Source organism: Lagopus muta, chromosome 20, assembly GCF_023343835.1.
Source record: "Lagopus muta isolate bLagMut1 chromosome 20, bLagMut1 primary, whole genome shotgun sequence".
Taxonomy (NCBI): Eukaryota; Metazoa; Chordata; class Aves; order Galliformes; family Phasianidae; genus Lagopus; species Lagopus muta.
The window spans coordinates 9,192,669-9,218,161 of NC_064452.1; the positions used below are offsets into that span (position 1 = coordinate 9,192,669).

A 25,493-nucleotide genomic window follows, 5' to 3' on the forward strand; every position below is an offset into this window, starting at 1 on the left:
TGCCCATTACCTTCAGTGGCTTCCTTTCTCCTCATCTTCAAAGCTCTGCTGCAGCACCCCAACTAGTCCTGCTCCATCACCTCATCAAACCCTGCTCCATCACCCCAAGTGGTGCCACCCCAACTACTCCTACTCCATCACTCCAACAAGTCTTGCTCCATCGCCCAAACCAGTCTTCCTCCATCACTCTAACCAGCCCAGCTCCATCACCCCAACCAGCCCAGATACTTTCCAGATACTTTCAAGTCCTTTCCAGCAGCCTTTGCTCCATGTGCCTCAGAGCTCATGCTGCAGAGACTTGGTGTGAGTGGGCTCAGGGCCGAGGGTAGGGCAGTAAGGGCAGCACTGGAAGTGGAAAAGGGCAGACACAGGCAACAGGAGGAACAGCTCTGGAACAGCTCTTAATAACGGAGAAATCCATTCATTTCAGACAGCAACTCAAAGCATGAGTGAAACCAGACCCTGGCGGGGAGATAACAGAACAATTACAGTGAAACAGGAATTCAGACCACAACTTGCTTGCACTCGGCGGGGAAAGAGCAGACAAAATAACCAGAGACCTACCACACACACAGAGCTGCAGGCATCGCTCCCTTGGAGCTGTGGGCATGGGTACGTGGAGCTGGGCAGAGGGCAGAGCTGGGCAGGAAAGCTTTCCCAGGAGGACTGCAAATGGTACCCAGGACCTCATGAATTTATTTCGTTCACCTTTAATGAATTGATACGATTTTATGAATCACCTGCAGAGTTTGGGACGTGTGTCCCTGGTGCTTTGCAGCTTGACCACAGAGGTGACCTGAGGTGATGGTTTGGTCAAGGCTGCAAAGAGCAGTCAGGGTAAACCCTGGGACAGTAAATCCACTCACTGACTGCTCCACAAGGAGCACAGCAATGCTGCACTGCGTTGCCCTTAGTTGCTCACCACCAGCATCCAGGGCTGCAGCTCCGTGCCCACTGACATTTGCACCCACCCGGTAGTGCAGGTCCTGAGCACGGTGCATCACGCACAGCCCATCCCCCTGTCCTGGCACTGTCAGAGTTCCCCAAAGCATGGGGGTTTCCATGGAATTGCCTTCATAAAACCTTCTCTGTTTATTAAGCAGATGGGGCCAGGCGGCACCCATTGCACCAGCCTAGGAACAGAGCAGCAAAGGGGCTGCAGATTTGGGGCCTCAACATTGGATCCCCAGCATTCTCATCACGGGGTAGAAAATATACATTGGTAAAACACATTGGGGAGGGGGGTCCCCCATTCCCAGGCCTGGTGGGCTGCCCCAGCCTGGGGCTCAGATGGGGACATAGCAGCTCAGGGGCACCACACACTTCCCTTTCCCATCCAGCTTGGTGCAGCAGCACCCACTCCCAGGATGTGCTTGTCAGGAGGAGGGAAGCAAGCCATAAATCACTGCGGCTGCAATGGGAGCTGGGTCAGGGCCATGGCCATGGCAGACCCCTCTGCTCCCCTTGCCAAAGGGAACAAGCAGGGCACGGGGTGCTGGCTGTGCTGCTGGAGGACGCAATCCGTCTGCAATGCTGCTTGTCCGGCCAGGGGGCTGGGCAGCCACACTGTGTATTTATATCAAACAGGGGGAAGGGTTGGATTTTTATTTTTTTTCAGTACAGCAGGAAATAGCTGGGATAGTTACATACCTGGCGAGATGGCCGACGAGCTGGGGGCCAAGAAACATAGAAGATCTGGCATCACCCAAAGCATCTGTGCTGCACACAGCTTGCAAGCATCCGGGGCTGCGTGCATGGTGGGGCAGTGGGTCACAGTGAGGACCCCAGGTCTGGCCAGCGCCTCAGGGACAGGCAGCCAACGTGCAAGGATGGGATGGAGACAAAGCTGTAAGCTCCATGCACCAGCAGTGAAGCACAGCCCCTTGTCCTTTTGTTGGGCAACACTGAGAGGAGCCTGGCACCACCGCCCTGACCCCCACCCTTTAGATATTGGTAAGTACTGATCAGATCCCCCTCCAGCCTTCTCTTCTCCGTGTGAACAGCCCCAGGGCTCTCAGCCTTTCCTCATAAAGGAGATGCTCCAGGCCCTGACCATCTTTGTGGCCCTCCACTGGGCTCTCTGCAGCAGTTCCCCCATCTGCCTTGAGCTCTTTGGGAGCCCCACCTGCACACAGGCTTCAGAAGCACCAGGTGTCTCTGCTCCCTGCTGACCAGTGCTGCAGAACAGCCCAGAACACATTCCTGCTGCGGGGATGGGGTGCTGTCCATGTGCTGTGCGTGGGGGTCCATCCCTGCACACTGCCCCTGCAGAGCTGAGTAGCAGCCACCTGCTAAGAAGCAGACAAGAGTGGCCCACACAGGGTGACACATCCTCAAATACTTTCCCTGATTACAGCAGCTTGCAGCTCATGAGCCCTCTGAGCCAAGGCTGAGCCCTTTTACGTGATAATCCACCGTGGATTTTGCTTTGGTGAACTCGAGCTGAACCCACCCTTTGAACTCACGTGAGCTCTGAGTTTGTTGTTCTCAGAGATAATCCACAGTGTGATTCCTTCAGCCAATGTTTGAAGTGCCCCAAGACACAAACCGCCAGGCTCAGCCTGTTCCTCCAGCACCCATCACCTTTATGCACCTCCAGCCCCTCCAGCCAAGCCATTTGTGCTGCCAAGGAGGCATCAGCTGCACTCCTGACCAAGATTTCCATCAAAAATAGGAGAAAAACAGCACAGCCACCCCAGAGCGGCTGTGCCATTCAGGAACACCTCCCAGGGACCACCCCTCCCTGCAGACCCCCAGCCTCACAGCAGCCACCTCCTCCGGGTGACTTTGCATCCATCCCTGTGCTCGTGCTGCCCTGAATCCAATGATTTCATGTCGTTTCCGCTGTCTGGGCCTCTCCTCCTTGTTCTTGAGATAATTGCAGAGATTTCGGTGTTGCCAGATTCCTAGCCTCTCTCTGAACTTACTCCCTTGAATTGTTCCTGTGAGGAGCGGGCAGCTGCCCTGCAGGATCCTCCCTTGCACGTGCTTTCCGGGAGTCAATACTCCACAGCCGTTCTCAGCCCATCGTCCCCTCTGCTGCTCTTCCTCCCTCCCTTTCCAAGATGTTAATTGCACATCCTCTTCCTGCTGCATCTGTGAGCTAGGATAGATCCACCACCGCACGGCCTAACCAGGTCATTTGGATCAGCGCAGGCTGGAAGCATTCAGATGAGCAACTCAGGCCAGGAAATCCAAAGATGCAATCCTCCAGCAAAATCCTCCTCAGCTGAAATCCTCCGGCAAAGGGAGGACAAGCATCACCCGCCGCAGTGTGTGGTTGATGCAGATTCAACCACGAGTGTCCACTGGAAGCACAATGGGATGTGCTCTCAGCTACGGCCACCATCACCCAAACCTTCATCACCACCCCTGCCCATGAACGCACCTTCTGTGCACACGTTCTCTGGTCCATGTCTGGGGACTCGGTTCCACGCTCAGCTCAGGTTCAGCTCAACCCAGGGCAAAACCTACGCCTGGAACTGTTCTGCATTCAGCTCCTCTCCCCAGGGAAAGCCCACAAACCCCATTTGGGCAGTGAGGCAGCCAAGGGTTCCTCCACCCTCTGCAGAAGAAGCTCAGGGCAGGCTCAGGGCAGAGCTGAGGGCACAGAGGCAGGAGATCAGCACAGGCCTGAGGATGAGTGTGGGGAAGAGGGTGAAGCAGCCTGACCTCCCTCTGGAGATCCATACCGTTCAGTTCTGTTTCTGAGATCCAGATACCAAAACACCCTCAGGTCTTGGTCCAAGCAGGGTGAGGTGGGCTTGGTGTCACCATGCATCTTTAAATGCTTTCAGATTACCAAGGACCCCCCAGCCTGCAGCCTGCCGGGGGCCAACCTCACCAGCAGCACTGAGTCATCCCTTGCAAGCTACAAAAAACCTGCTGTGTGTTTGCGGTCACTAATCCACTCCTAATTCCCACTGCAGTGAAAGTTGGCACGTTATTATCGAGCCAGACCACACCAAGGCAACCTCCATCCCCTGGGGCACAGGGAAGTTGGCCTGAAGGGTCCCACAAAACCAGGGTCAGGGCGCTGGGCTGTGCTCCATGGGGTCAGGATGTTTGCAGGGATGTGGAGCTGTGCTCTGCCCCGGTAGCGCTGTGATTTACACCATGTGGCAGGAATGTCACCAGCAAGTCACAGTCTCGGGGTGCGATCGGGCAGCTTCCCAGTGTCATCAGCAGTGTACCCTGGGGATCGATGCCAAGTCATGAGGGTGTGATCCTGAGAGTGACACTGAGTCACCGGGATGAGGTGCTGAGCCATGGTGTGGGAGCAGCTGGGCACAAAGCTGGGTGTGGGCACGGAGCTGAGCTGGCACAGGGAGCAGATCCCGGGGGCACGGCATGAGGGCAGGGAGGAAAGTGCCCCGTCACAAGGATAGGTGGCATCTGGGGCGAGGAGAGGGAGTGGGTGAGGTTGGGGACATGAGGAGGGGATGGCAGTGGGGTCTGTGGGGTGGGTGCGGATGTGGGGCTGGTCCATGGTGAGGAAGGGGGTGAGCCGGGCAGAGGGGGCTCAGCAGAGAGCTGCAGAGAGATGTTGGGGGCAGAGGTGTGAAGGGTAGGGTCAGAAGTGGGAATATTACCAGGGTGGGAGCAACCATGTCCCCTTGATGCAGTGGCTTGGGATTGGTGTGCAGCGGGGATGTGGGGGGCTGTGGGAGCACCATGCTTCAGATGACATAAGTGCTGCGTACCAGCCTGGAACTGATATGGGAGTAATCAAACTCTGAAGCCCTGCTGAGCCACATGTCGTGTCCCCAGGGGTTGCAGCAGTGTGGCAACATGGCTCACAGGTGGAGGACTGTGCCAGCCGTGCCAGCAGCCGTGAATCAGCTGTGAGTCGTTCCTCAGCCCTCTCGTCTGCACTGCAGGTCTGATCTCCAGCCAGCACCGTGCTGTGCTGCTGATTTATATCTCAGCCTCTCCTTGCTACCTGGTTGTGAGCCACGCGGGTGTCAGGGGCTGATGCAGATGGTTCAGTGACAGCAGCCCTGGCCCCGATCAATCACAGCCGTGTTCAGATTTATGAACTGAGAAGTCGGGCAGGGCCCCAGCCTTCAGGCAGCTCGTGGTGCTGAGTGGTGTGCGTGAGGGGGCAAAATCCACTTGTCCTCGGACACCAGTGGGTTGGGCTTTGGGCAAGGATGGGAAGGTCCACGGGCTGATGGACTCCAGCCACGTTTGGATGCTGGGAAATGAAAACAGTGCACTGCACAGGCACGCACGCGCAGAGCCATCCCAGCCAGCGGCAGCACCGCTGTGTGAAGGGCCACCACATCCCTGCAGATGTTTGAAAGGACCGAGTCCCCAGCTGACACCAGGAAGCATCTGTCCCCTTGTCCCCTATCTATCCCCCAGCCCCAGGAGTCGCTTCCATGCCAGGGCTGAAATACACCCAAACACCAGGGGGGTGCACAGGCCATGGGGTTTATGCAGGATATCTGGGATCAGAGCAAAGCCATTCATGGAAGGGAGCACCGCTGATTTCTCCATTAACTCGGGAGGGAGATGCCAGCAAAGGAGGGGCATGAGTGCTTTGGTGGGGAACATCTGGGACCAGGCATGGCTGCAGCTCCTGGGGCTCCCTGCAGCCAGGAGCTGCTCAGAGGACATGCGCAGGAATGCACGAGCACTGATGCCCCGTGTTCCCATAGCCTCCCACCCATCACCCATCAGCACAGCCCTGGTGAACACTCACAAACCACCCAGACCTGTTGGGTGCCCACAAAAGCAACGGATCACATCTCTCTTCATGTCAGGGACTGGCTGTCCATCGCTGCCACATGGGCTGAGGGTGCCACACACCATGGGGTGACCAAGGCAGTCCTTGGCCATGATTCCCACACCCTAGATTAGACAGACTGCTTCTGCCGGGTGTTCTGCTCCACCTCACAGGGCAGGCTTAGGGACTGCCCTAAAGCACAGTTAGGGAAGCTCTGCAGGAAGATGCGAGCTTGGAGCAAATCCAGGAGCTCAGGACAGGCTGCGGCAATGGGGCCTGCAGGCAGGCAAGGCAGCAGATGGGTGACATTGCTAGGCCTGGGGGTGCCTGGCCCTGCGGAGCATCAAAATGCTGCTCTTTCCCACTGCCTGTCCCCACTCTGTGGCAGACTGCAAGCCAGTACCAGCACAGGGAGATGCTGCACACACAGGCACAGTATGAGGACAGCACCTGAAGAACTGCGCGGAGGGTGACACAAGCATGAGCAAATGTAGCAGGAGCCCATCGTGGTGGAGCCATGTGCCAGCACAGAGCACAGCCTCAGCACAGCTCCGGCCACAGCACCCAAAACTTCGCAGGGTTCCTTGCAGAGCAAAACATGCCCGGGTCCTTGGTGCTGGCACCGGGGCCGGCCCGCAGCTTGGCTAGCCGGGGTTGAGCCAAAGCCAGCCCAAAGCTGCCGTGCCGCGGGGAGCAGGAGCTGTTTGTACAGCTGTGCACAGCACTCGGTGCGAGCCAGCCCCGGGAACACGATGTTTAGAAAAGTGCCGGCAAATTGCAGAGCTGACCCACGCGTGTCGGGACGGGGAAAATGATGTTCGGTGCGGGAAAGCGGCTCCAAAGATGCGGCGGCAGCAGCAGAGCCACCTGCCCGGGGTGCGGGATGGGAGCCGTGAGCAGAGAGGGGACAAAGTGACCACGTCCGGCACGAGGGTCACCGGGCAGCAGCCGCGCCCCGAACCTCACATGTCCCCGCCGTCACCTCGAGGCCACCTCAGGGCCGGTGCGAGGAGCCACGGGGTTGCGTTGATGCCGCTGCCCACCGCCCCACCGCCCGGCCAGGCGGGCAGTGCCCGGCGCGGGGCTGAGCGCGGGCGGAGGGCTCCCTCTCGAGGCCCCCGCTCTGCACTGCCCGCGCCCACCCGGCTCTGTGCTGGGCCGCTCTGTACGAGAGAGACCTGGAGCGTGTCTGGAGATGGAACGGAGCTGTGAGGGCTCTGGAGCACACGCCTGATGGGAGCGGCTGGGGGAGCTGGGATGCGTCAGAGTGGAGCAGAGGAGGCTCAGGGGAAACCTCACTGCTCCCTGCAGCTGCCTGAAAGGAGGATGGGGGTCGGCCTCTGCTCCCAGGTAACAGCGATGGGATGAGGGGTGATGGCATTAAGCTGCTCCAGGGGAGGTTCAGGTTGAGTATTAGGAAACATTCAGACTCAGTAATTCAGTGGCACAGCTGCCCAGAGAGTGGTGGGGTCACCAACCCTGGAGGTGTTCCCGAAATGTGGCACTGAGGGACGCGGGCAGTGGGCATGGTGGGATGGGTTGGGGTTGGACTGGATGACTGTGGAGGTCCTTTCCAATCTTAATGGTTGTGTGATCACTCACAGCCCCCCGAGGCCGCTCCCCCAACCCATCCTCAGACCTCACACTGTGGCCACACACCCTGCTCCCATGGGCAGCCAGGGATGTACGTGTGTCAGGAGATGCAGAACCTGCCCAGGGCTGGGGAGCTGCTCAGCACCACGGTGTCACCTGCGCCAGCATGGAACAGGACACGTCCTGGCGATGGCAGAGGAACATGGCCTTGTGCAGGCAGAAGATATAGAGGTGAGATGAAGGTGACAGTGCAGGACTGGAGCCACGGGGGTGGTGACAGGAGGTGACCTGTCCCAGGAGCACTGCGCAGAATACACAGTGACACAAAGGGACGATAGGGCAGTGCCACGCAAACAGCACCACTGCTGCAGCACCAGCAGCACGGGATGCGCCAGTGAACACTGCAGAGACCCAGGGCACCCAGTGACCCTTGGGAAAGCTGCGTGTCACCTCCCCGGGGCTCCGGGTCACCCTCGGGGCACAGCCTCATGGCACTGAGTGTCACCTCTCCTCCTGAAAGCACTCTCTAACCAGGAGGCCCTTGGTGTCACCCCTCCCCCGGCACCCGATGACCTCCCCGGGGTGCTTGCTGCGATCTCCGTGGTTTTTGCTCCAAGGTCATTCGCTGACCAGTCCCACCACTCGGTCCGTCCCCCCGACGCACTTCCCGGCTCCCCCCGCAGCCGCACTTGGTCTCGCCCTCTGCCTAACGGAGCGCGACAGCGGCCGGGCGACGACAGCCAATCAGAAGCTGGGGGGCGTGCCCTCCACCTGCCGCTAACCAATGGGACGGCGGTAGGCGGGCCCGGGGCGGGGCGTTAAACCAATGGAGCGGCGCGGGGCGGGGCGAGGGGCGGGGCTACGATGCAGCTGGCGGCGGGAGTGCGGGAGCGCGTCGCTGCGGTGCACGGCGGTGCGGAGCTGCCGGAGCTGCTGCGGCTGTACGACGGCTGGGCCGGGCGCTACGAGCAGGATGTGGCCGCGCTGGAGTACCGTGCGCCGTACCTGGCCGCCGCCTCGCTCGCCTTCGCCTTCCCCTCGCCGCCTGCCGAGGCGCGGGTGCTGGACGTGGCGTGCGGCACCGGGCTCGTAGCGCGGGAGGTACGGGACGGGGCGGGAGAGACGGGACGGGGCGGGACGGAGCGGGGAGAGCCGAGCGGTCATCCCACCCTCCCGTCCGTCCGTCCGTCCGTCAATCCGTCCCGCAGCTGCACCGCCGCGGGTTCCGCCACCTGCACGGCGTGGACGGCAGCGCCGGGATGCTGGAGCTGGCGCGGGGCACCGGGCTTTACCGGCAGCTGCAGCGCTGCGAGCTGGGCCGGGAGCCGCTGCCCGCGCCCGCAGGTAACGGCCGGCACCGGGAGCGGTGACACCACGTACGCCCCGCTGGTGGCTGATGTGCCCGACCCGCAGAGCGCTACGACGCCGTGACGCTGGTGGGAGCTCTGGGCGAGGGGCAGGTGCCGAGCTCGGCGCTGCCGGAGCTGCTGCGCGTCACCAGGGCAGGTGAGGCGGCGTCCTCGCGCTGACCTCCGGCGACGGGACGAGGCCTCGGCCCCGCGTCCCGGCTAGGAGCGAGCCGGAGGCACCCCGGGGTGACGCGGCACCGCAGGCGGCTGTCACCCACCCGCCGTCGGCAGGGGGCTTCCTGTGCCTGACCACCCGCAGCAACCCGTCGAACCGGCGGTACCGGGCGGAGCTGGAGGCCGTGCTGCAGCAGCTGGAGCAGAAGGGTGCGTGGCAGCGTGTGCTGGTGCAAGAGGTGCCGCGCTGGGAAAGGGCCACCTCCGAGGAGGAGGAGAACGTCCGGGGCAGCGGTTACATCTCCGGGGTGATCTACATCTACCGCAAGTGCCCCGTCCCGCCCCCCGAGGAGGGCTGAGACACCGTGAAGGGGCCCGGCGCTGTGCCTGGTGCTGTGCCGCCCCGCGGGTGTCCCCCGTCCGATGGCCGTACCATCCCCTCCTGGCACCAGGCTCAAACACCAGGGCTCCTTCTCAGCACCCAATTCCGGCCCGTGCTGTGACACCACCGCAGAGCCACCCCTGCGTCCTCGCGGTGCCCACCTCCCTCATGGCCACGGTCACCCCCTGGATCCTGCCCCATCACCCCTGTTCCAGACCCCAGCTCCGTGCCTGGGGGGGTTGTTCTGCGTCCTGCAGTGACCCCCACACGCTGCACATCGAGGTGACAGAGACTGACCACACCAGGAGCAGTGTGACAGCACGACGCCCGCCCAGAAAAGTTTCCAAGCACCGTCAACCTTTCATCCTGCCTTCTTAAGCCCTCATTTTCCTATGGCTTTGTAGCTAATGGGCTGGGTGGGAAATGAACCTGGAAGAGGCTTCAGGGTGGCTGTTCCCCACCCCGGAGCCGCCTGGCATCTCCTGCCCATCCTGTTCCCCGTGCCCCTTGCGTGGTGCCTCCACCCCTTCCTCCTCCACTGCTTCCTTGGGAAGTTTTTTACCCAAATCTCCCACTGGAATCTTTTTGTTTTCCTTCCCGCAGACCTGCTGCTGCTTGTCACATTCCCATGGATGTGAGGAGCATCCATCCATGTGATTTCCTTCACATGGAAACTCACCCCATTGGAGCAGTGGCTCCGCACCCGCCTCAGTGCCACCACTGCAGGAGCTGAGCCCACAGCTTTGGGGCATCCAAGCACCCCAGGCTGAATGTGCTGAAAGCATTTTGTCTCCAGCACACGTCATCCCCCCTGGCTGGGCTCTGGTGTGCATTGTCTCCCCTGTGTCCTGGTGCTGTGGTGCCAGCCCCTGCCTCCCCTCGGTGATACAGGCACGGTCCCTTTGTCCCCAGCACTGCCCCTAAGCTGAGTGGCTGGGGGTTGTGGCTGTCCCTGTCCCGTGCTTGGCTAATGAATAAACCCTATGTGCACTGCATGATTGGGGTGTGCGTGGTTTCAGTGTGAAGGGCCATCCTGTGGGGTGGTGAGGTGGCACAGGGACATGGTGGGTGATGGCACAGCAAGCCCTTTTGCTGCCCATGGAGGTGTGAGAGACATAGGAAGTGTCAAAACACAGCTTCAAAACGAGCCCAGGCAGCCTTAGTGGCACCAAGACCTTTATAGAGCTGGGAGCAGCAGCAGCGCCCCAGGAGGGCAGCGGGATGAGGCCACATGCTGTCACCAGCCTGCGGGAAGGGCAAAGCACAGGGTGGGGGGGGACACAGCTGGTGTGGGGACACGGTGTGTGGGCAGGGGATGTGGGATGTGAGGGGGATGGAGACCGTGTTGCTGTGCCCAAGGGCTGGTGCCTGGCTGGGGCAGCTCACACGTAGTCCTTCATGGGGTAGCCCATGGGGCCGCAGCCCTTCACCGCACGGTATGACTTGGGGTAGTGGTCCCGCTCCACAGGTGGCCCCGAGCAGCACAGGATGCCCCCACCCAGCAGCTGCAGGGCACTGGAAGCCCACCCGATGTACAGGGCAGCCCCCAGCTCTCTCTTGAGGGCCTCGGGCACCATGGGGTTGTAGAAGTTGGTGACGATGCTGTTGGCAGACCAGGAGACGGGGATGAGCAGCACGATGCCGGCCAGCACGAAGATGGCCCCCGCCACGATGGAAACGCGGCCCTTGGAGCTCTTGTCCTCCATGCAGCGCGTGCAGTCGGCCCCCGAGATGGCGGTGAGGAGGCCGAGGAAGGCCACGATGATGGAGGTGACCACCAGCGCGCGGGCGGCTTGCAGGTCAGAGGTGAGGTCCAGCAGGGAGTCGTACGCCTTGCACTGCATCTGCCCTGTGCTCTCGTAGACGCAGTTCATCCACAGCCCTTCCCAGAAGACCTGGGCCACCACGATGTTGTAACCGATGAAGGCCGTCACCTTCCACATGGGCAGCGCGCAGGTGAGGATGGAGCCCAGCCAGCCCAGCACAGCCAGCACCAGCCCGCCCAGCTGCATTGACATCGTCGCCATCAGCACCTGTGGGGACAGGCACAGCCATCACATCACACATGTGGGCACCGAGCTGCTCACAGCAGCTGTGCTTCTGTGCGGAGGCATCCCACTGCCATCCAGATGGGAATGGCTGCAGGACGCAGTGGGATGTGTTGTGCATGGAGCATTGCTGCAGGGCACCATGGGGACATGGGGACACATTCTGCATGGAGCGTTGCTGCAGGGCTGCATGAGGACACGGGGAGACATCCTTCATGAGGCATTCTGCAGGGAACCATAGGGACATAGGGACAGGTCCTGAATTGAGCACTGCTGCAGAGCTGTATGGAGATATGTCCTCAATGGAGCATTGCTGCACGGAGCTGCATGCATTGCTGCAGGGCTGCATGGGGGCCTGTCCTACACTGAGCTCCCAGGTCCAGAGGAGGCTGAGCTGCAGGAGCCCAGGTGAATCATGCTTTCACCCAAGGTGTCCCTTCAGCACAGGGCACTCCTCACGGCTGCCCCAGCCGGCACTCTGCCCTTGGTGGCCGCACTGCAGTAGCCTTTGGACCTGTCAGGTTTCCTGTCTGTGGGGCTGGATATGGGCACAAGCCCAGGTCTGCCTGCAATACCAGCTGCAGGGCTCGGCACTTTCAGCAATACTGGCTCCTCATCCTTTGGAGAAGCAGCACCGGGAGCATGTTTGACAAACCAAGGCTGCTCCAGCCCTCCCAGGGTGCTATAGAGAAGGGGCCACCGCAGACACAGGGTGCTGCTCCGAGATGGGGAACTTCAGGGCACCAACCACAGCAACACACCATGACTGTAGGCTCATCTCAAGCTCGGCCCCATGCAGAGCAGACCCCACTGTTGTGACCCAGGACCCAGACTTGGCAACTGGGAGCAGCTGAGTTTTTATGGCCCTGGTGTGGCAGTGGGTATCGGCTGTACCTGGCACGCCCTGCAGCTGTTCCAAGTTTCACCACGGTTTTCCTGCTCCCAGTTTCGGTTTCTATGGCCTCTCCTGCCCGGCTGTGCTCCTGCTCCATCCCTGCACCTCTCACCCATTGGCATTGCACTGTGATGGGCACCTTGCCGAGCCTGGGCACAGTGTTAGAGCTGATAACAACGTCCTTCTCTCCCAGGAGAAGCAAGGGGGCAGGGCTGGGACGGTGGGCAGCCACCCCTGGTGCCACACAGCCATAAGGACATGGGCTGGGTGTCCTCACTGGGGACAGGCAGTGACCAAGTGGATCCCAGCACAGAGCCGGAGCATCGATCTCCTGTTGCAGATCATCTGCCACCATTTCCAACACATTTGGGCTGCCCACTTCCATCCCCATCCCAGCAAAGCGCTGGAGCTGGGAGCCCTCAAAGTCCCCAGTGAGCACCACAGCCTCACCGTCCAGGTCCTGTGCCCCATGCTGGGTACTGTGTGCTGTCCCCAGTGCCCCGAGGTGCTCGTGAAGGACGTTCCCAGGGCTGGCCACACACTGGATGTGCACTGGCACAGTTCCAAGGCCAGAAGGCAAATAGGCAAAACGCTGCTGTCACCCACACCAGCCCCAAGGTGCTTCCAAGCAGCCCTGGGGCATCCCAACCCATCCCAACACCCCACGTCCTGCTGGCGCCCGCCTCTCCTTCCTGCTTGGTGCAGCCGGTCAGACAGGAGCAGCGTGGGGCGATGGCCCCAATGCCCGGGGCCCTGTGATAGCGTGGGGTGGCCTCAATACTGTAAAGGCATCTCGTCGCTGAGCCACACCACTGTCACCTCCCCAGGTGGCCCGGGAGGGGAGCACAGCTGTGGTAGAGCCAGGGGTGAGGAGCAGGGGGTGGGAGGCTGGGGCTGTCCCTCCTAATTTGGGATGTTTCATGCTGGTGTTCCCAGACACGGGGTCTGCAGCTTGGAACCCACAGGTCACCCCATCACAGAGGTCAGCAGATAAAGACAACGGAGCACGACAAGTGCAGCACTGTCATTTAATGTGGGATGGCTGCAGCACGAGGTCAGGTGCTGCCACACCGGGGGTACCATGAGCCCCCAGCTGCTCCTGCCCCACGGATGGAAGAAGTGCAGTGCAGAGCCCGGTGCCGCCTCCCGGACCGGTTCTCCCAGCCCTGCCGCTGCCTTCCCACTCCCAGGATAATGATACCCGCACCCCGGCGAGCTGCCGAGAAAAATCGCAAGTGCGTACAGCTAGGTGAGATCCCCGAAAGTAGGTCAAAATATGAACTGGGGGCACGGAGGGGGAAGAGCACCAAACGCCCCTCGAGACCGCGCTGCGTGTCACCGAGCCACCGCGCCCTCTGGCAACACGGGACAGATTCGACGGACATCACCCGGGGATTCTCCCCGTCCTCCGCAGTGGTGTTTGGACAAGTCGGAGCCGCACGGAGCCGCGTGTCACCGGTGGGGCGGCACCCGGCGCATTGAGCGTCCCGGCACGGCACAGCACAGCACCCCCCAGCCCCCACTGAGGAGATACCGCGGGTGCCCCCGAGCTGTCGGGCGGGCAGCCAGGACGGCAGAGCGCCGTTCCCATCCCAGCAGGATTAAAGAACCAGCTCCAATCCCGGTGAACAAAGGCGGCTCTGTCTGCCCCCCTCGCTCCATCCCCTCCGCAGCGCCCCGGCCCCAGACCCGCTCCCCGCGGGGTATCCCCGTCTGGCAGGGTGCGGCGGCCCTACACGTAGTTGCTGGCCGGCAGCGAGCGAGCCGCGCTGTACTTGGCGGAGTAGGGCTTCTCACCGCGCGGCGGGCAGGTGCAGCACAGCATGGCCCCCCCCAGCAACAGCAGCGCGGAGGCCGCCCAGCCCACGTAAAGCGACGAGCCCAGCTCCCTCTTCTGGGAGTCGGCCACCAGCGGGTCGTAGAAGTCCCGGACGATGGCGTTGGCCGACCAGCAGATGGGGATGAGGATGAGGACGCCGGAGACGATGAAGGTGACGCCGGAGAGGATCATCACCTTGGCTTTGGCCGTCTCGTCCTCCACGCAGGTGGTGCACTTGCCGCCGGCGATGGCGAGCAGCGTGCCCAGCACGGCCAGTACGATGGCCACCACCAGCAGCGCGCGGGCGGCCTGCAGGTCCTGCGGCAGGGCCAGCATGGAGTCGTACACCCGGCACTGCATCTGCCCCGTGCTCTGCACCACGCAGTTCATCCACAGCCCTTCCCAGATGATCTGAGCCACCACGATGTTGTTGCCCACGAAGGCGGTCTCGCGCCACATGGGCAGCGCGCAGCAGAGGATGGACGCCAGCCAGCCGATGACGGACAGGGCGATGCCCAGCACCTGCAGCCCCATGGAGGCCATCGCTCTCCGCCACGCAGTGCCGCCCGCCGGGACCATGCCGGGCGTTATATGCCCTCGCCGAGGGAGGAGCTCCGCCGCCACCCGCCATCCCGCCGGCACCGGACGGAGGGGTAGAACCAGTTTCCCGGGATTCCTCCTCTCGCATTTCTCCCCACGGCCATGACACCCAATCGCTGCTCCCACGGATGGCGCAGGGGGCCGGGATGAGGCCACCCAGGAGCAGGAGCACGGCCGCACGCTGCCCACGGGCAGGAGATGCCCGGGTTGACCCAGCTTGGGCTGCTGAAGGGCAACGGTGGCATCTGGGATGAGGATTTCTCCAGCATCGCTCCCGGCACCTCCTTCTCCATGGCCTGCATGGATGCCTCTGTGCTTCTGTGCCTTTTTCCTCCCCCTAGCTCCTGCCCTTGTCTCCGTGGGCCCGTGCCAGTCCCGTGCTGGGCTCCATGCCGGCAGGGCACAAGCACCTCTTGTTTGTTCCTTGGCATCGTGTGAGCGCTTCCCATCCCTCCATTCGGCCTCAGGCAGGAGGCACCTCCCCACCGAGCCCCACAAACCAGTCAGAGCTGCCACGGAACAGAGACGGCAGTGCTTGGAGTGGGCAGGGGCAGCCCCCAGCCCAGCAGCCCCTTGTACATGCACACCACCCTCACTAAGCCCCCAGGCATGTGCGTGGAGCAGCACAAAGCCAGACAGAGCACAAGGACAGACACTGCACCACTCCCCCACCTGCTTAATCCCCAGGGATGACAGCAGGGCCCGAGGTTATCTCAGTTTCCCAAACACGCAGGCGTGGATAGATAAGGTATCAGGGGAACCCTGCGGGGTCAGAGTGGCCAGCCCCCACCAGGCACTGCATCCTCAGACTTGCTGGCGAAGCATGACGGCGGCTTGCCGATACAATTAATTGCTAATTGATTGCTAATTGTTTAGCACGATGGGCTCTGGAGCTGCCTCTGAGCACATCAGGTGTCTCTGGGCACAGAGGAGGCTCCTGCTGCAACACACAGCCCACGTGCCCAGGGGTGGCTGCGTCTCCATGGTCCACGCCGTGGTCCATGCCACAAGGATGCCATGGGCACCATAGCTGGGGACACCAGCATCCAGCCAGGCCAGGCAACGGGGACACTTGGGTCTTGCTGCAGCCCTCCTTGTTGGCTGTCTGGGGCAGCCACCATCTACCGAGGTACACTGGGGCACTCCCTCAATCCATCCAACCATCCACACCTCTGGAGCACCCACATTGCTGGCATACCAGCATGCCCACCATGGAGCCGAAGTGCATTCAGGGCTCCCTGTAATCAGTGGGGCGGCAGCAGGGACCCACCCACCCCACAGCATCCCCTGCCTGGGGCAGCTCCACGGACAGGCAGCGCCAGGGCCGGACCCTGCCTCAGGCTGGATGTGGCTTGGGCTTGCAGACGGCTGCGCCAACCACACCATCATTTGGGGTTGCAGTGGGTGTGTGCACACGTGTGTACAGTTCCATAGGAAAAGCCCAGCCCTGCGTAGGCTGTATCCCTGCAGGGCTCAGGGCCGTGCCTGGGTCTGGGGACAAATGGCAAGGTGGGAGCAAGACACGGCTATGCGCTGCGTGGCAATGCCAGAGCTATAGGCGCCAGCAAGGCCGTTTGACAGCTGATGACCATAATTAAAACCAGAATGTGACACGTCCTCAAGTGGTGCCTGACACCAAGAAGCAGCTCTCGTGCCCTTCCCATGACCCCCAGGCACCCCATGTCCCAGCACTGCCACGGGTGCAGGGCTCAGCGAGGAACAGCACAGTGACAGCAGCATCGCACGGAGCTGAAAGATTCCACCCACCTGCAGACAGCAGGAGCCCCTCCTCACCAAAACAGGGGGCTCACCCCACCCCGAGGCTCTCGTCACAGTGGGATGGGGCCGTGCCACAGCCCCACAGCAAGGGACACAGAGCCAGAGACAAGGGCAGCCCCTGCTCACCACGATCCTCAGCACCACAGGGTCACAGAAAGAGCTGTGTCACACCTGACCTTGTGCCGTGCCGAGGACACCTGTGGGGACAGGGCTGGCAGATTTCCCCGTGTCAGACACGGACAGCATTTCCCCCTCTCCCTCAACCCCGCATTCTCTCTGAGCAAACAACCACGCTGCGTACCTCGAGGTCCCAATGGGGTGAGCAGAGGGAGCCGGGTTTGGAGCAGGGGCCGTGCTGGAGCCGGCGCAGCACTGAGCAGCCTCTCCCCGCGGCGCACACGGGGATTAGTTACCCACGCTCCTCAGAGACTCAATGTTCCCGAAAAGTTTGCGCCTGACATAAACCCCCCTGACCGGCTGAAATGTGCACACTAAGGTTGTTTTTCTCTACCTGAAAGCAAAGGTTTCCAGACTCAGCCAAGAGCCCGTGGAAAGCGCTGTGCAAAGGAACCGCTGCCAGGAGTTCACCAAGAAAACAAACCCCCTATCCACTTACTGAGCAAAAAGCAGCCCCAAATGGGCAAAAGTGCTGCTAAGCCAAAGGGACGTGCGAGCTGCAGCCACGTCCCAGGAAGGTGACACCCGGACGCGTTGCAGGCGAAGTTCGGGGGTCGGCACCGCAGCAAAAGCCGCGCCGCTCCGAACCCTTCGGGGTGGGGAAGCCCCGAGCACGCCGCAATGTGGGGCGCACCGCCATCCCCCCGCGAGGCCCCGCAGCGCAGTCCCCGCCCCGCCGCCAGACAGAGCTGCCATTGATGCCGGAGCCGCCTTACCTGCTCCTCGCCGCCGCCAAAGGGGCTTCAACAATGGACGTCTGTGTGCCCTGGCCGGGGCAGATCGACAGCCCCGCGCCTGAAATATAAGCAGGGAGCAGCGCTCGTCCCGCTGCCCTGGGGGGGATAGGCGCCGGCCCCGCCGCGACCGCAACCATGGGGGAACACCCCATGCCCCGCGCCCGCCGCACCGCGCACGTGAGCGGGACGCGGTCCCGCGGTGCCCGGGGCGGTTTCTGCTGGTGCTGCTGTGCCGTCACCCGCCCCGGGGCAGCCGGCCCTCCGAACAGCACGTGTGGATGGGAACCGGGATGGAGATGGGATGAGGATGGGAACAGGGATGGCATGGGGATGGGGTCACCCACAGTGGTTGTCGCCATGCAGGTGCTCATGGAGAAGAGCCACCAGCACGGCAAAGCTCACACACCCCTTGGGTCTGACCTTCACGTCATGACCCGTCCCCATGTCATCATGTGGCCCCTCTGGTCCCCATCGCTGGGAGTGATGCTCCCCATCCCTTCCGAGCTGCAGTGGAACAGCTTCACCAAGGGGCACTGGGGACCCCCACAGGCCTGCCGCCCCCGTGGCTGTTTTGGGTAAACACCATCAGGCTGCGTTCCTCACCACAGGAATGCATCCCGAAGCGTGCAGCAGCCGGCACCCCGAAACCCCGGTGATTTGCCCCTTCCTCTGCTGTGAGTCAGGCAGCTGCTGCTGCCCCAGGCCGGCGGCACAGTGCAAACAGCCTGTACTTTGGGCAATTTGGGATGATGGGGTGAGGAGGCGGCGCGGCGCGTGGGGGCTGATTGCAGGGCAGCCGTCACCTTGCTCCCGTGCCCCTGCCCCACAGCACTACTTGGGACATCCCCTGCCCCAGGTCCTTCCCCTGCCCCTCTGTGTGTGTGTGCACCTGTCTGTGTGTGCTTTCGTTCCTCTTCTGTCTGTGCTGCCATATGTGTGAACCTGTGTCTGCTCTCAGGTGTACCGGTGAGTGCGTCTGCTCGTGCACATTCCCCCACGGCTACCTTCCTATGTGTGTGCCAAGTGTGCATGTGTCTGTGCATCTGCTGCGCCTGTCCATCTGTCTGTGTGTACCTCCCCGTGTGTATGTGCACCTGTGCCTTTCTCTTTGTCTGACTGTGTCTCTGTGCACTCCTGTGTGCCTGTGAGCACCTGCACGGGATGGTCTGCGCATGCGCGCACCTGTGCACCTGTGCCTTTCCCTGTCTCTGTCTGCACAGCTGTGTCTGTGCATCCCAGCCAGCAGGGGGGGTGTATTTGGGTGCGTGTGCATTGTCTGCTGTGCACCCAGTGCCTGTGCACCCCGAAGTTTGCTCTGCCTCAGCTCCATCCTCGGGATGGTTGGGCTCACCCCCCAGCAGCACATCACTTGCTGTGAGACCCTGGGGTTCTGCTTGCACAGGGACCCCACGGGACACCCATGTGCCCACCAACCCCATGGGGTGCCATGGGATGGCGGGATGCCATAGAGAGCCAGGGCCGGGTGTGGGGTGCTGCAGTGCAATGCGGTGCTGGGTGCACCCAGACCAAGAGTTGGACATGCTGTGGGGCAGCAAGAGCTGATCCAGCAGAGTGGGGGTGTCGGGGTGCTGCAAGGCATGGTTGAGTGGGGCCTCCCTCCACTGGGGGGCTGAGCAGGGGGGTCTCCAGCCGTGCTCTAGTGTAGTTAATGAGTTGTAGGGGAGCCCTCAGCAGTGGCCGGGAACAGGCCGGAGCATGCCTGCAGGCACCCATCCACCAAGAGCAGGGGCCAAATGCATTCCTGGGGTGGGGGCTGAAATACCTGCAGCACTCTGGCTGTGCAGAGCTGGGGGGGATGGCTGCACACAGCAGCAACCTGCTCATTCAGGGGGCTCGTTGGGGGGACGCTGCCCCCCGGGATGGGATCACTCGCAGGGTCGGCTCACACACGCCTTGTTTTTCCTTCTCCAGCTGCCACTGAGCCAGGCGGACAGGGTGACACTGCGGGAGCATTACGTGCTCTGTCTGCTTCCTTCAAGGACAAAATATTTGAGCACGATGAGTAAAAGACATTTATCACCTGGTCGGGGATTCCCGTAGACACACCCAGCACTGCACGTCCCACAGGAGGGAACGGGGCGGGAGGAGGGGGGGGGCGGGAAGAATGGGACAGGAGGAGAAGGGAGGGGACAGGAGGGGACCGGTGGGTGTGGGTGCGCTGGGGGCTGTGTGGGGCGGGGGGCTGCACAGGGCCAGCAGCACAGAGCACGTTGTGGCGAGGTGAAGGGGCTGCACTTTGCACGGCGATGCAAAGGTGCCCGAGTGTTCCCTGCTCTCGCTGAGCCACGGTGAGATAAGGAGCAATCTGCATGCAGATAAAAATACCGACAAGGCCGTAATCTTAAATAAACTGCCTTTCTTTTGGACACCATGTTAAACGTGAGATCTGATAAAGCACTCCAGAAATACAACAGGCTGTGACCTACAGCATCCCTGCTGGAGAGGCCACACTGCGAGGCTTTGGGCTCCCACCCAGCCGTGCCGTTCTGCGCTGTGCCATGTTGCTCTGGTGGGGGGTTCAGCCCCCATCCCTGGCCACCTCCAGTACTACCAGTGTGAAGCCGAGGGGTTCTCAGCTCTCGCTGCTGCCTTTGGGGAAGGCTGGAGGGGGTCAGCGGGGGCCGTGGGCCGTGGTGCAGGTGGGCAGCAGGGCATACAGCAAGCCAAGAGCTGGGCAGCCCTCCATCTCATCGGGTTGTGACGATGGCACCCATCCCACCCCACGCCCCGAAACCAGGCCTGTGCTGCAGTGGCCATCTCAGGTGGCTCTCCCCCTCCCTCCACTACGCCATCTCCGCAAACAAAGGGGAGGGTGTGGGACACGGCGACGGAGCCAGTGGAGAGGAGCGTCCGGTGGAGAAACCCCACCCCGGGCGGGCGCTGAGCGAGTGCAGCCCGGCCCCGGCCCCGCCAGCCCTTATAAGCACAGGTGCACCCAGGTGTAAGCCGATCCCCACGGCTGCAGCAGCGAGCGGAGCACAGGGTGGTTTCGGTCAGCGGGTTCCTCTCTGCCATCGCCTGGGAGCCGGACACCATGTCTATGGGGCTGGAGATCGGGGGGTTGACCCTGTCGGTGCTGGGCTGGCTGTGCAGCATCATCTGCTGCGCGCTGCCCATGTGGAAGGTGACGGCCTTCATCGGCAACAACATCGTGACGGCGCAGATCATCTGGGAAGGGCTGTGGATGAACTGCGTGGTGCAGAGCACGGGGCAGATGCAGTGCAAGGTGTACGACTCCATGCTGGCCCTGCCGCAGGACCTGCAGGCCGCCCGCGCGCTGCTGGTGGTGGCCATCGTGCTGGCCGTGCTGGGCCTGATGGTGGCCATCGTGGGTGCCCAGTGCACGCGCTGCGTGGAGGACGAGACCACCAAGGCCAAGATCACCATCGTCTCCGGCGTCATCTTCCTGCTCTCCGGCATCATAACCCTCATCCCCGTCTCCTGGTCAGCCAACGCCATCATCCGGGATTTCTACAACCCGCTGGTGCTCGACGCTCAGAAGCGGGAGCTGGGCTCGTCGCTTTACGTGGGCTGGGCGGCCTCCGCGCTGCAGCTCTTCGGGGGGGCCCTGCTTTGCTGCTCCTGCCCCCCAAAAGACGAGAGGTACATGAGCAGCAAGGTGGCTTACTCCGCCCCGCGCTCCGCCGTTACCAGCTACGACAAGAGGAACTATGTGTGAGCCCCTGCATCCCCCCAGCCCAGCCCTACGGGGGGCTCGGCGCCCACTTCCAGCCCCACCGCCGGAACCGGCACCGTCGGGGACCCTCCACCCCGCAGGCCGGGAAGAGAGCTCCCCCCCCGAGGGTGCCCGGCCCCGGTGGGAGCAGGCATGGGAATGATGGGGGGGGCGATGGGATCGGTGCCGGGGTCAGGGCCGGGCAGTGTGAGCGGGAGCCGGGCGGGCGGCTGTGTCAATACCGACGGTTTCATGTAAACAGAGCCGGTTTCGGGTTGCCAGGAGAGCTGTGCGCAGCAGCGCCAGGAGGAAGCTCCGTGTCCCCCCGCCCTGCTCTGCCGGCCCCCCCCGCCGCCGGCCGGGCACCTTCTCTCCCTGTTACGCGTGGTCTGTACAAGTTACATTTGTCAATAAACGAGTCCTGTTTTGGTATCCATGTGTCCTTGGGCCCCTCGACAGGATGGGGGGGAACGGAAGGGTGAGAGCCATCTGGGGAGGGAATGGCTTCGGCCCCACAGGAAGGCAGCGTGGGGCAGATTAGCATCGTGCACAAGGACAACGCCAGCCCTGGAACCTCAATGGGAATGTGCTGCAGTGGAGAGGACCCCTCTGTCACCCCCAAACGGGGCCATGAGCACAGAGCAGTCCCCACGCAAGGAGCAGAGCCGCACCGGGGCTGACCCCAATGACACCGGATTGGGGATGGGCATCTCCACACCTTTCCCACCAGGCTCTGGCCCCTCTCGGCTCCTTCCCCGTCTGCCCCTCTCCCAGCCCCACGCGGGGGGCTGCGGGCCGCAGGATCCCAGCCGCTGCCCAGCTGACGTCCCACCATCGGCACTCCCTGCCGCTCGGTACAAAGTCTGGCACTCTGGCGGCGAAGACCGGCTCTTTCCCCCCCGTAAAAGCAGGGGCGAGGCCGCATTGCACAACGCCCGCACCGCCCGTTCCCGGTCCGGCAGCACGGTGCAGCTCCGCCCGGCTTTGGACGGCCCCCGCCTTCCCCGCCAGGCTCCAGCGAGCACGGACAAAGCCGCAGGTGCATCGCCGCCTCCCCCTCTCCCCTTCCCTGGCCCCCGAGGCCGTCTCGCAGCCGCTGTCAGAAAATCGCAGCCGAGAGGCAGGGCTGAGCAGCTGCTTCGGCCGCTCCCCGCTCGACGGCCCCGCAGGCGGCTCACGCTGGCGGTCCGCCGGGGGAGGGGGCGGCTCAGGTTCCCCCCGGCCCTGCACACATGGCCGCCCCGATAAGGATCAGCCGGAGCGGAGCAGCCCTACTGGGGCCGGCCTGGGGCTCCCGGGGACGCGGGCCCTGCCCTGGCCCTGGGCCACACGCAGGCGGGTGGTGACCTTGCTGCCAGCGGAGCACAAGGAGACCATTGAGGGCTGCCCTCCCCCCGCTCCTCCCGGTGTCGGTTCCCTGGCGGAGGTGGCGGCACACGGAGCGCAGTGCCCGCAGCACCGCGTGCCGGCCGGGGGCTGTGGGATGAGGACGTCGGGGTTCCTCAGAAGGAACCGGGGGGCGCTGTCCCTGTGCCTGGCGGTGCTCTGGGTGCCCCGCAGTCGCTGCCCGCTCCCCGTGCCCGGTGCCGGGGTATGGGCGCACAGCCACGGCGCTGCAGCCTTCACGTGACATCAGAGCCGGGCCGGGATTTGGGGTGAGCTCAAGCGCAGTGCGGTACTGTGCGGGGACGGGCGGTGGCAGCACGGCACACTGAGGCCCGCGCGCCGTTCCGTCCCAGGTCTCCCGGCTTGCAGCCCGTGTCGCTGAGTCACGGTGCCGCCTGCAGTCCGCCCAAGAGCCTCCCGCCGCCAGGAGGCGCACGCGGCTACCAGCGGGGCGTGGTCGCTTCCCATTACGTCACGGCCGCGCGCCGCTCGCCCGCCCGCCGCCATCATGCTCCGTCGTCTGCCCCTGGGCTCGCCCCGCGGCCCCCGCCCGCCTCTCGCAACCCGTTCCGCCGTAACGTAAGGGCCCGTCCGCGCTAGGGGCGGGGGCAGGAGGGGTGGTGGTCCCGCGAGGAGGGGCTGTGCTTTACCCGCCCCCCAACTTCGGCTCTAACCCCGCCCCCTTCCGTGGGCCCCCCGCCTCAGGGCCTGGACTCTTCTCCGCCCCGTCCCCAGCCCGCTCCTGCTGATCCATGGCCCCGCCCCCTCGGCGTGGCCCCGCCCCTCGCTGCTCCCAGCCCCGCCCTCTCCCCGCAGGGCTGTGCCGTTGGCCCACGCCGAGGTTGGAGTCCGAGGCACGCGCCCGCCCCTGGTGCTGCTCCACGGCATCTTCGGCAACCACGGCAACTTCCATACGGTGGCCAAGGCACTGGTGCGGCGTGTTGGCGGCCAGGTGAGGCCACGGGGGCCAGCCGCAGAGTCCCAGCTTCACAGGCAGTCCCACAGGTCTGGGGGCCACGAGCAGTGCCCGGCCTCAGCTGATGCAGTACCCCCTGGCTGGGCAGGTGCTCACAGTGGACGCACGAAACCATGGCAGCAGCCCCCACAGCCCGCTGATGACGTACGAGGCGATGAGTTTGGACGTGCAGCACCTCCTGACCCAGCTGGGCATCCACAAGTGCATCCTCGTGGGACACAGCATGGGTGGCAAGACGGCCATGGTGCTGGCCTTGCAGCGGGTGGGTGTTTGGGGGTCCTGGTGGTGGGACGGGGCTTGGTGAGTGTTGGAGGTGGTGCTGAGAAAGGCAGTGCTGATGCGGCCATGAGCCCACGGTGAGCGGCTATCCCCAGCACTGCCCTGCTCAGAGCTGTGAGCTGGGCTGCAGGGCTCTGCTCTCAGCCCACCACGCTGGCACCAGTTGCACAGGAGCTCAGACATCTCATGTACGGAGGTGCAGGGAAGTAAGACTTCAGGGAAAGGTTTGTGGAGCTATCTGCTGGGGCAGCAGGGAGCTAAAAGCCTTCAGAGAGCCTTGCTGGGAGCAGAGCACTGTGCCTGGCCTCACTGTTCAGAGCAAGGCTGGGAGATCTCAGCTCTCATTTGGTCTTCTCTGTCTGTGTCCCCAGCCAGACTTGGTGGAGCGCCTTATTTCCGTAGACATCAGTCCTACCTCAACCACGCTTATCTCCGAGTTCCCTGCTTACATCTCTGCCATGAAGTCAGTGAACATCCCGGCCGGTCTATCCCGCTCTGCTGCCCGCCAGCTGGCTGACAGTCAGCTGAGTTCCGTGGTCCAGGTGGGAAATCCCTATCCTAGAAGGGGCTTCTGCCCCTAGCCTGTTCCTGGGACCCTGATTCCTGCCAGCTCAATGCTGATCTGGGCAGCTGGGTCACAAAGGCTGCAGGAGAACTGGGGAACATGGCATGCATGAGCTGTGAGATGGGTAGGACATCCCAAGGGTTCATTGCTCTCACTGAAGTGTGTGTGATCCACTGGCACATTCCCCTTTTGTGGCAGGACCCTCAGCTGAGACAGTTTCTTCTCACCAACCTGGTGGAGGTGGAGGGCCGCTACATCTGGAGAGTGAACCTGGATGCTATTTCCCATCACTTTGCAGATATCATGAGCTTCCCAGTCTTCCACAAGCCATATCCTGGCCCTGCATTGTTTTTAGGAGGATCCAAATCGCCCTATATCAGGTGAGACTGAAGACAAGCTGTTCAAAGTCTGTGATCTGACTCCTTGCACTGTTCTGCAGATGTTGAGGCTGGGAGGGAAGGCCTTGGAGTGAGCTCTGTGCCTCCAGCAGGCAGTGACACCGATGTGCTGGAGAGTGAGGTGGAGCCTGAGGGCAGCCTCAGGCTTTCCTAGCAGTGACAAAGAGGATGTGGTCAGACCTGAGACTCTGCTTGCAGCAGGTGGAGGAAAGCATCTGGGTGGACCTCTGACCACACTTCTGATGCTGTCTTCCCTTGTCCTGCAGCTCCAAAGACTACCCAGAGATCCAGCGCCTCTTCCCCAAAGCAGATGTCCAGTTCATCGAAGGCGCAGGCCACATAGTCCATCAGGACAAGTTTGAAGAGTTCATCGCTGCTGTCCTCAGTTTCTTGCCATCGCCATAGTCCTGGCCACCGGTGTTCCTGCAAGCACCACGTGGGACCCAAGGAGCTCTGGGCAGAGCAAGGAAAGGATCAGCCCAGAGCAGCCACCACCTTTGTGGTCTGAGGACATTTCCCATCCTGCTCTCAGAGGCCCAGCCCTCCTGCCACCTCCCAGAGACACAGGGTGGCACTGGCCAAGGACGTGGCCTGCATGCACCCAAGTGCTTTGGACACAAGGAGGGGACAGGAGAGCCCTCTCTTTTTCCTACCACCTTTTCACCTGGTGGTGGAGCCGACAGTGGTTTGCAGCACTTGCAATAAACCTGCATCTGTGCCAAGGCAGAGAATGGTTTGGATGTGGCTGTGGACAAGGGGAGCACTGGTAGGCTTACTGGAGGGGATGGTGGTGGGAGGTGTCAGCTGAGCTGTTAGATGCAGATTTAAGGATCTTTCATGGCTTCCAGAGGAAATCACTTCCCTCCACCACCTCCAAGGCAGCGGGAGGAAGCTGCCTCCTGAGAAAG

General features: G+C 62.5%; 6 protein-coding genes across 7 annotated transcripts; 4 read left to right on the forward strand and 2 right to left on the reverse strand.

Annotated features, from left to right (window-relative positions):
• Window positions 1-6,924: 6,924 nt before the first annotated feature.
• On the forward strand, window positions 6,925-8,146 carry LOC125703181 (uncharacterized). Its single transcript, XM_048967315.1, has 3 exons — window positions 6,925-7,081; window positions 7,336-7,555; window positions 7,845-8,146. Exons 1-3 carry the CDS (start codon window positions 6,965-6,967, stop codon window positions 8,144-8,146), a joined length of 639 nt encoding a protein of 212 aa, XP_048823272.1. The 5' UTR covers window positions 6,925-6,964.
• Window positions 8,147-8,182: 36 nt separating this feature from the next.
• METTL27 (methyltransferase like 27) lies at window positions 8,183-10,224 on the forward strand. The gene is made up of 4 exons (XM_048967104.1): window positions 8,183-8,425; window positions 8,533-8,668; window positions 8,738-8,830; window positions 8,965-10,224. The coding sequence occupies exons 1-4, from the start codon at window positions 8,189-8,191 to the stop codon at window positions 9,204-9,206; spliced, it is 708 nt and encodes a 235-aa protein (XP_048823061.1). The 5' UTR covers window positions 8,183-8,188; the 3' UTR covers window positions 9,207-10,224.
• Window positions 10,225-10,489: 265 nt separating this feature from the next.
• On the reverse strand, window positions 10,490-17,376 carry LOC125703086 (claudin-4-like). Its single transcript, XM_048967115.1, has 2 exons — window positions 17,264-17,376; window positions 10,490-11,262 (listed from the first exon to the last, which is right to left on the reverse strand). The coding sequence occupies exon 2, from the start codon at window positions 11,254-11,256 to the stop codon at window positions 10,612-10,614; it is 645 nt and encodes a 214-aa protein (XP_048823072.1). The 5' UTR covers window positions 11,257-11,262; window positions 17,264-17,376; the 3' UTR covers window positions 10,490-10,611.
• Window positions 13,893-14,534, reverse strand: CLDN4 (claudin 4). Its single transcript, XM_048967117.1, has one exon. The coding sequence runs from the start codon at window positions 14,532-14,534 to the stop codon at window positions 13,905-13,907; it is 630 nt and encodes a 209-aa protein (XP_048823074.1). The 3' UTR covers window positions 13,893-13,904.
• A 2,869-nt stretch (window positions 17,377-20,245) lies between the features above and the next one.
• On the forward strand, window positions 20,246-21,416 carry LOC125703087 (claudin-3-like). The gene has a single exon (XM_048967116.1). It carries the CDS (start codon window positions 20,340-20,342, stop codon window positions 20,982-20,984), a length of 645 nt encoding a protein of 214 aa, XP_048823073.1. The 5' UTR covers window positions 20,246-20,339; the 3' UTR covers window positions 20,985-21,416.
• Window positions 21,417-21,919: 503 nt separating this feature from the next.
• ABHD11 (abhydrolase domain containing 11) lies at window positions 21,920-25,323 on the forward strand. Of its 2 annotated transcripts, XM_048967100.1 has the most exons (7): window positions 21,920-22,020; window positions 22,721-22,946; window positions 23,184-23,319; window positions 23,432-23,605; window positions 23,994-24,164; window positions 24,386-24,567; window positions 24,852-25,316. In XM_048967100.1, the coding sequence occupies exons 2-7, from the start codon at window positions 22,876-22,878 to the stop codon at window positions 24,988-24,990; spliced, it is 873 nt and encodes a 290-aa protein (XP_048823057.1). In that variant the 5' UTR covers window positions 21,920-22,020; window positions 22,721-22,875; the 3' UTR covers window positions 24,991-25,316. The 2 variants fall into 2 exon arrangements, with proteins under 2 accessions (XP_048823057.1, XP_048823059.1); XM_048967102.1 differs by lacking the exon at window positions 23,994-24,164 and having other exon boundaries at window positions 24,852-25,323.
• Window positions 25,324-25,493: the final 170 nt, after the last annotated feature.

Excerpts from the sequence above, each read along its gene's own strand:
- LOC125703181 (XM_048967315.1), top strand. The coding sequence starts at position 6,965 with ATGGGAGCGGCTGGGGGAGCTGGGATGCGTCAGAGTGGAGCAGAGGAG. Across the intron at positions 7,082-7,335 it reads GGGTCGGCCTCTGCTCCCAG|CCCCCCGAGGCCGCTCCCCC; the intron begins GTAACAGCGATG and ends GATCACTCACAG. Across the intron at positions 7,556-7,844 it reads TGCAGGCAGAAGATATAGAG|CACTCTCTAACCAGGAGGCC; the intron begins GTGAGATGAAGG and ends TCCTCCTGAAAG.
- METTL27 (XM_048967104.1), top strand. The coding sequence starts at position 8,189 with ATGCAGCTGGCGGCGGGAGTGCGGGAGCGCGTCGCTGCGGTGCACGGC. Across the intron at positions 8,669-8,737 it reads GCCGCTGCCCGCGCCCGCAG|AGCGCTACGACGCCGTGACG; the intron begins GTAACGGCCGGC and ends CCCGACCCGCAG. Across the intron at positions 8,831-8,964 it reads GCTGCGCGTCACCAGGGCAG|GGGGCTTCCTGTGCCTGACC; the intron begins GTGAGGCGGCGT and ends CGCCGTCGGCAG.
- LOC125703086 (XM_048967115.1), bottom strand. The coding sequence starts at position 11,256 with ATGGCGACGATGTCAATGCAGCTGGGCGGGCTGGTGCTGGCTGTGCTG.
- CLDN4 (XM_048967117.1), bottom strand. The coding sequence starts at position 14,534 with ATGGCCTCCATGGGGCTGCAGGTGCTGGGCATCGCCCTGTCCGTCATC.
- LOC125703087 (XM_048967116.1), top strand. The coding sequence starts at position 20,340 with ATGTCTATGGGGCTGGAGATCGGGGGGTTGACCCTGTCGGTGCTGGGC.
- ABHD11 (XM_048967100.1), top strand. The coding sequence starts at position 22,876 with ATGCTCCGTCGTCTGCCCCTGGGCTCGCCCCGCGGCCCCCGCCCGCCT. Across the intron at positions 23,320-23,431 it reads TGCGGCGTGTTGGCGGCCAG|GTGCTCACAGTGGACGCACG; the intron begins GTGAGGCCACGG and ends CTGGCTGGGCAG. Across the intron at positions 24,568-24,851 it reads TCCAAATCGCCCTATATCAG|CTCCAAAGACTACCCAGAGA; the intron begins GTGAGACTGAAG and ends CTTGTCCTGCAG.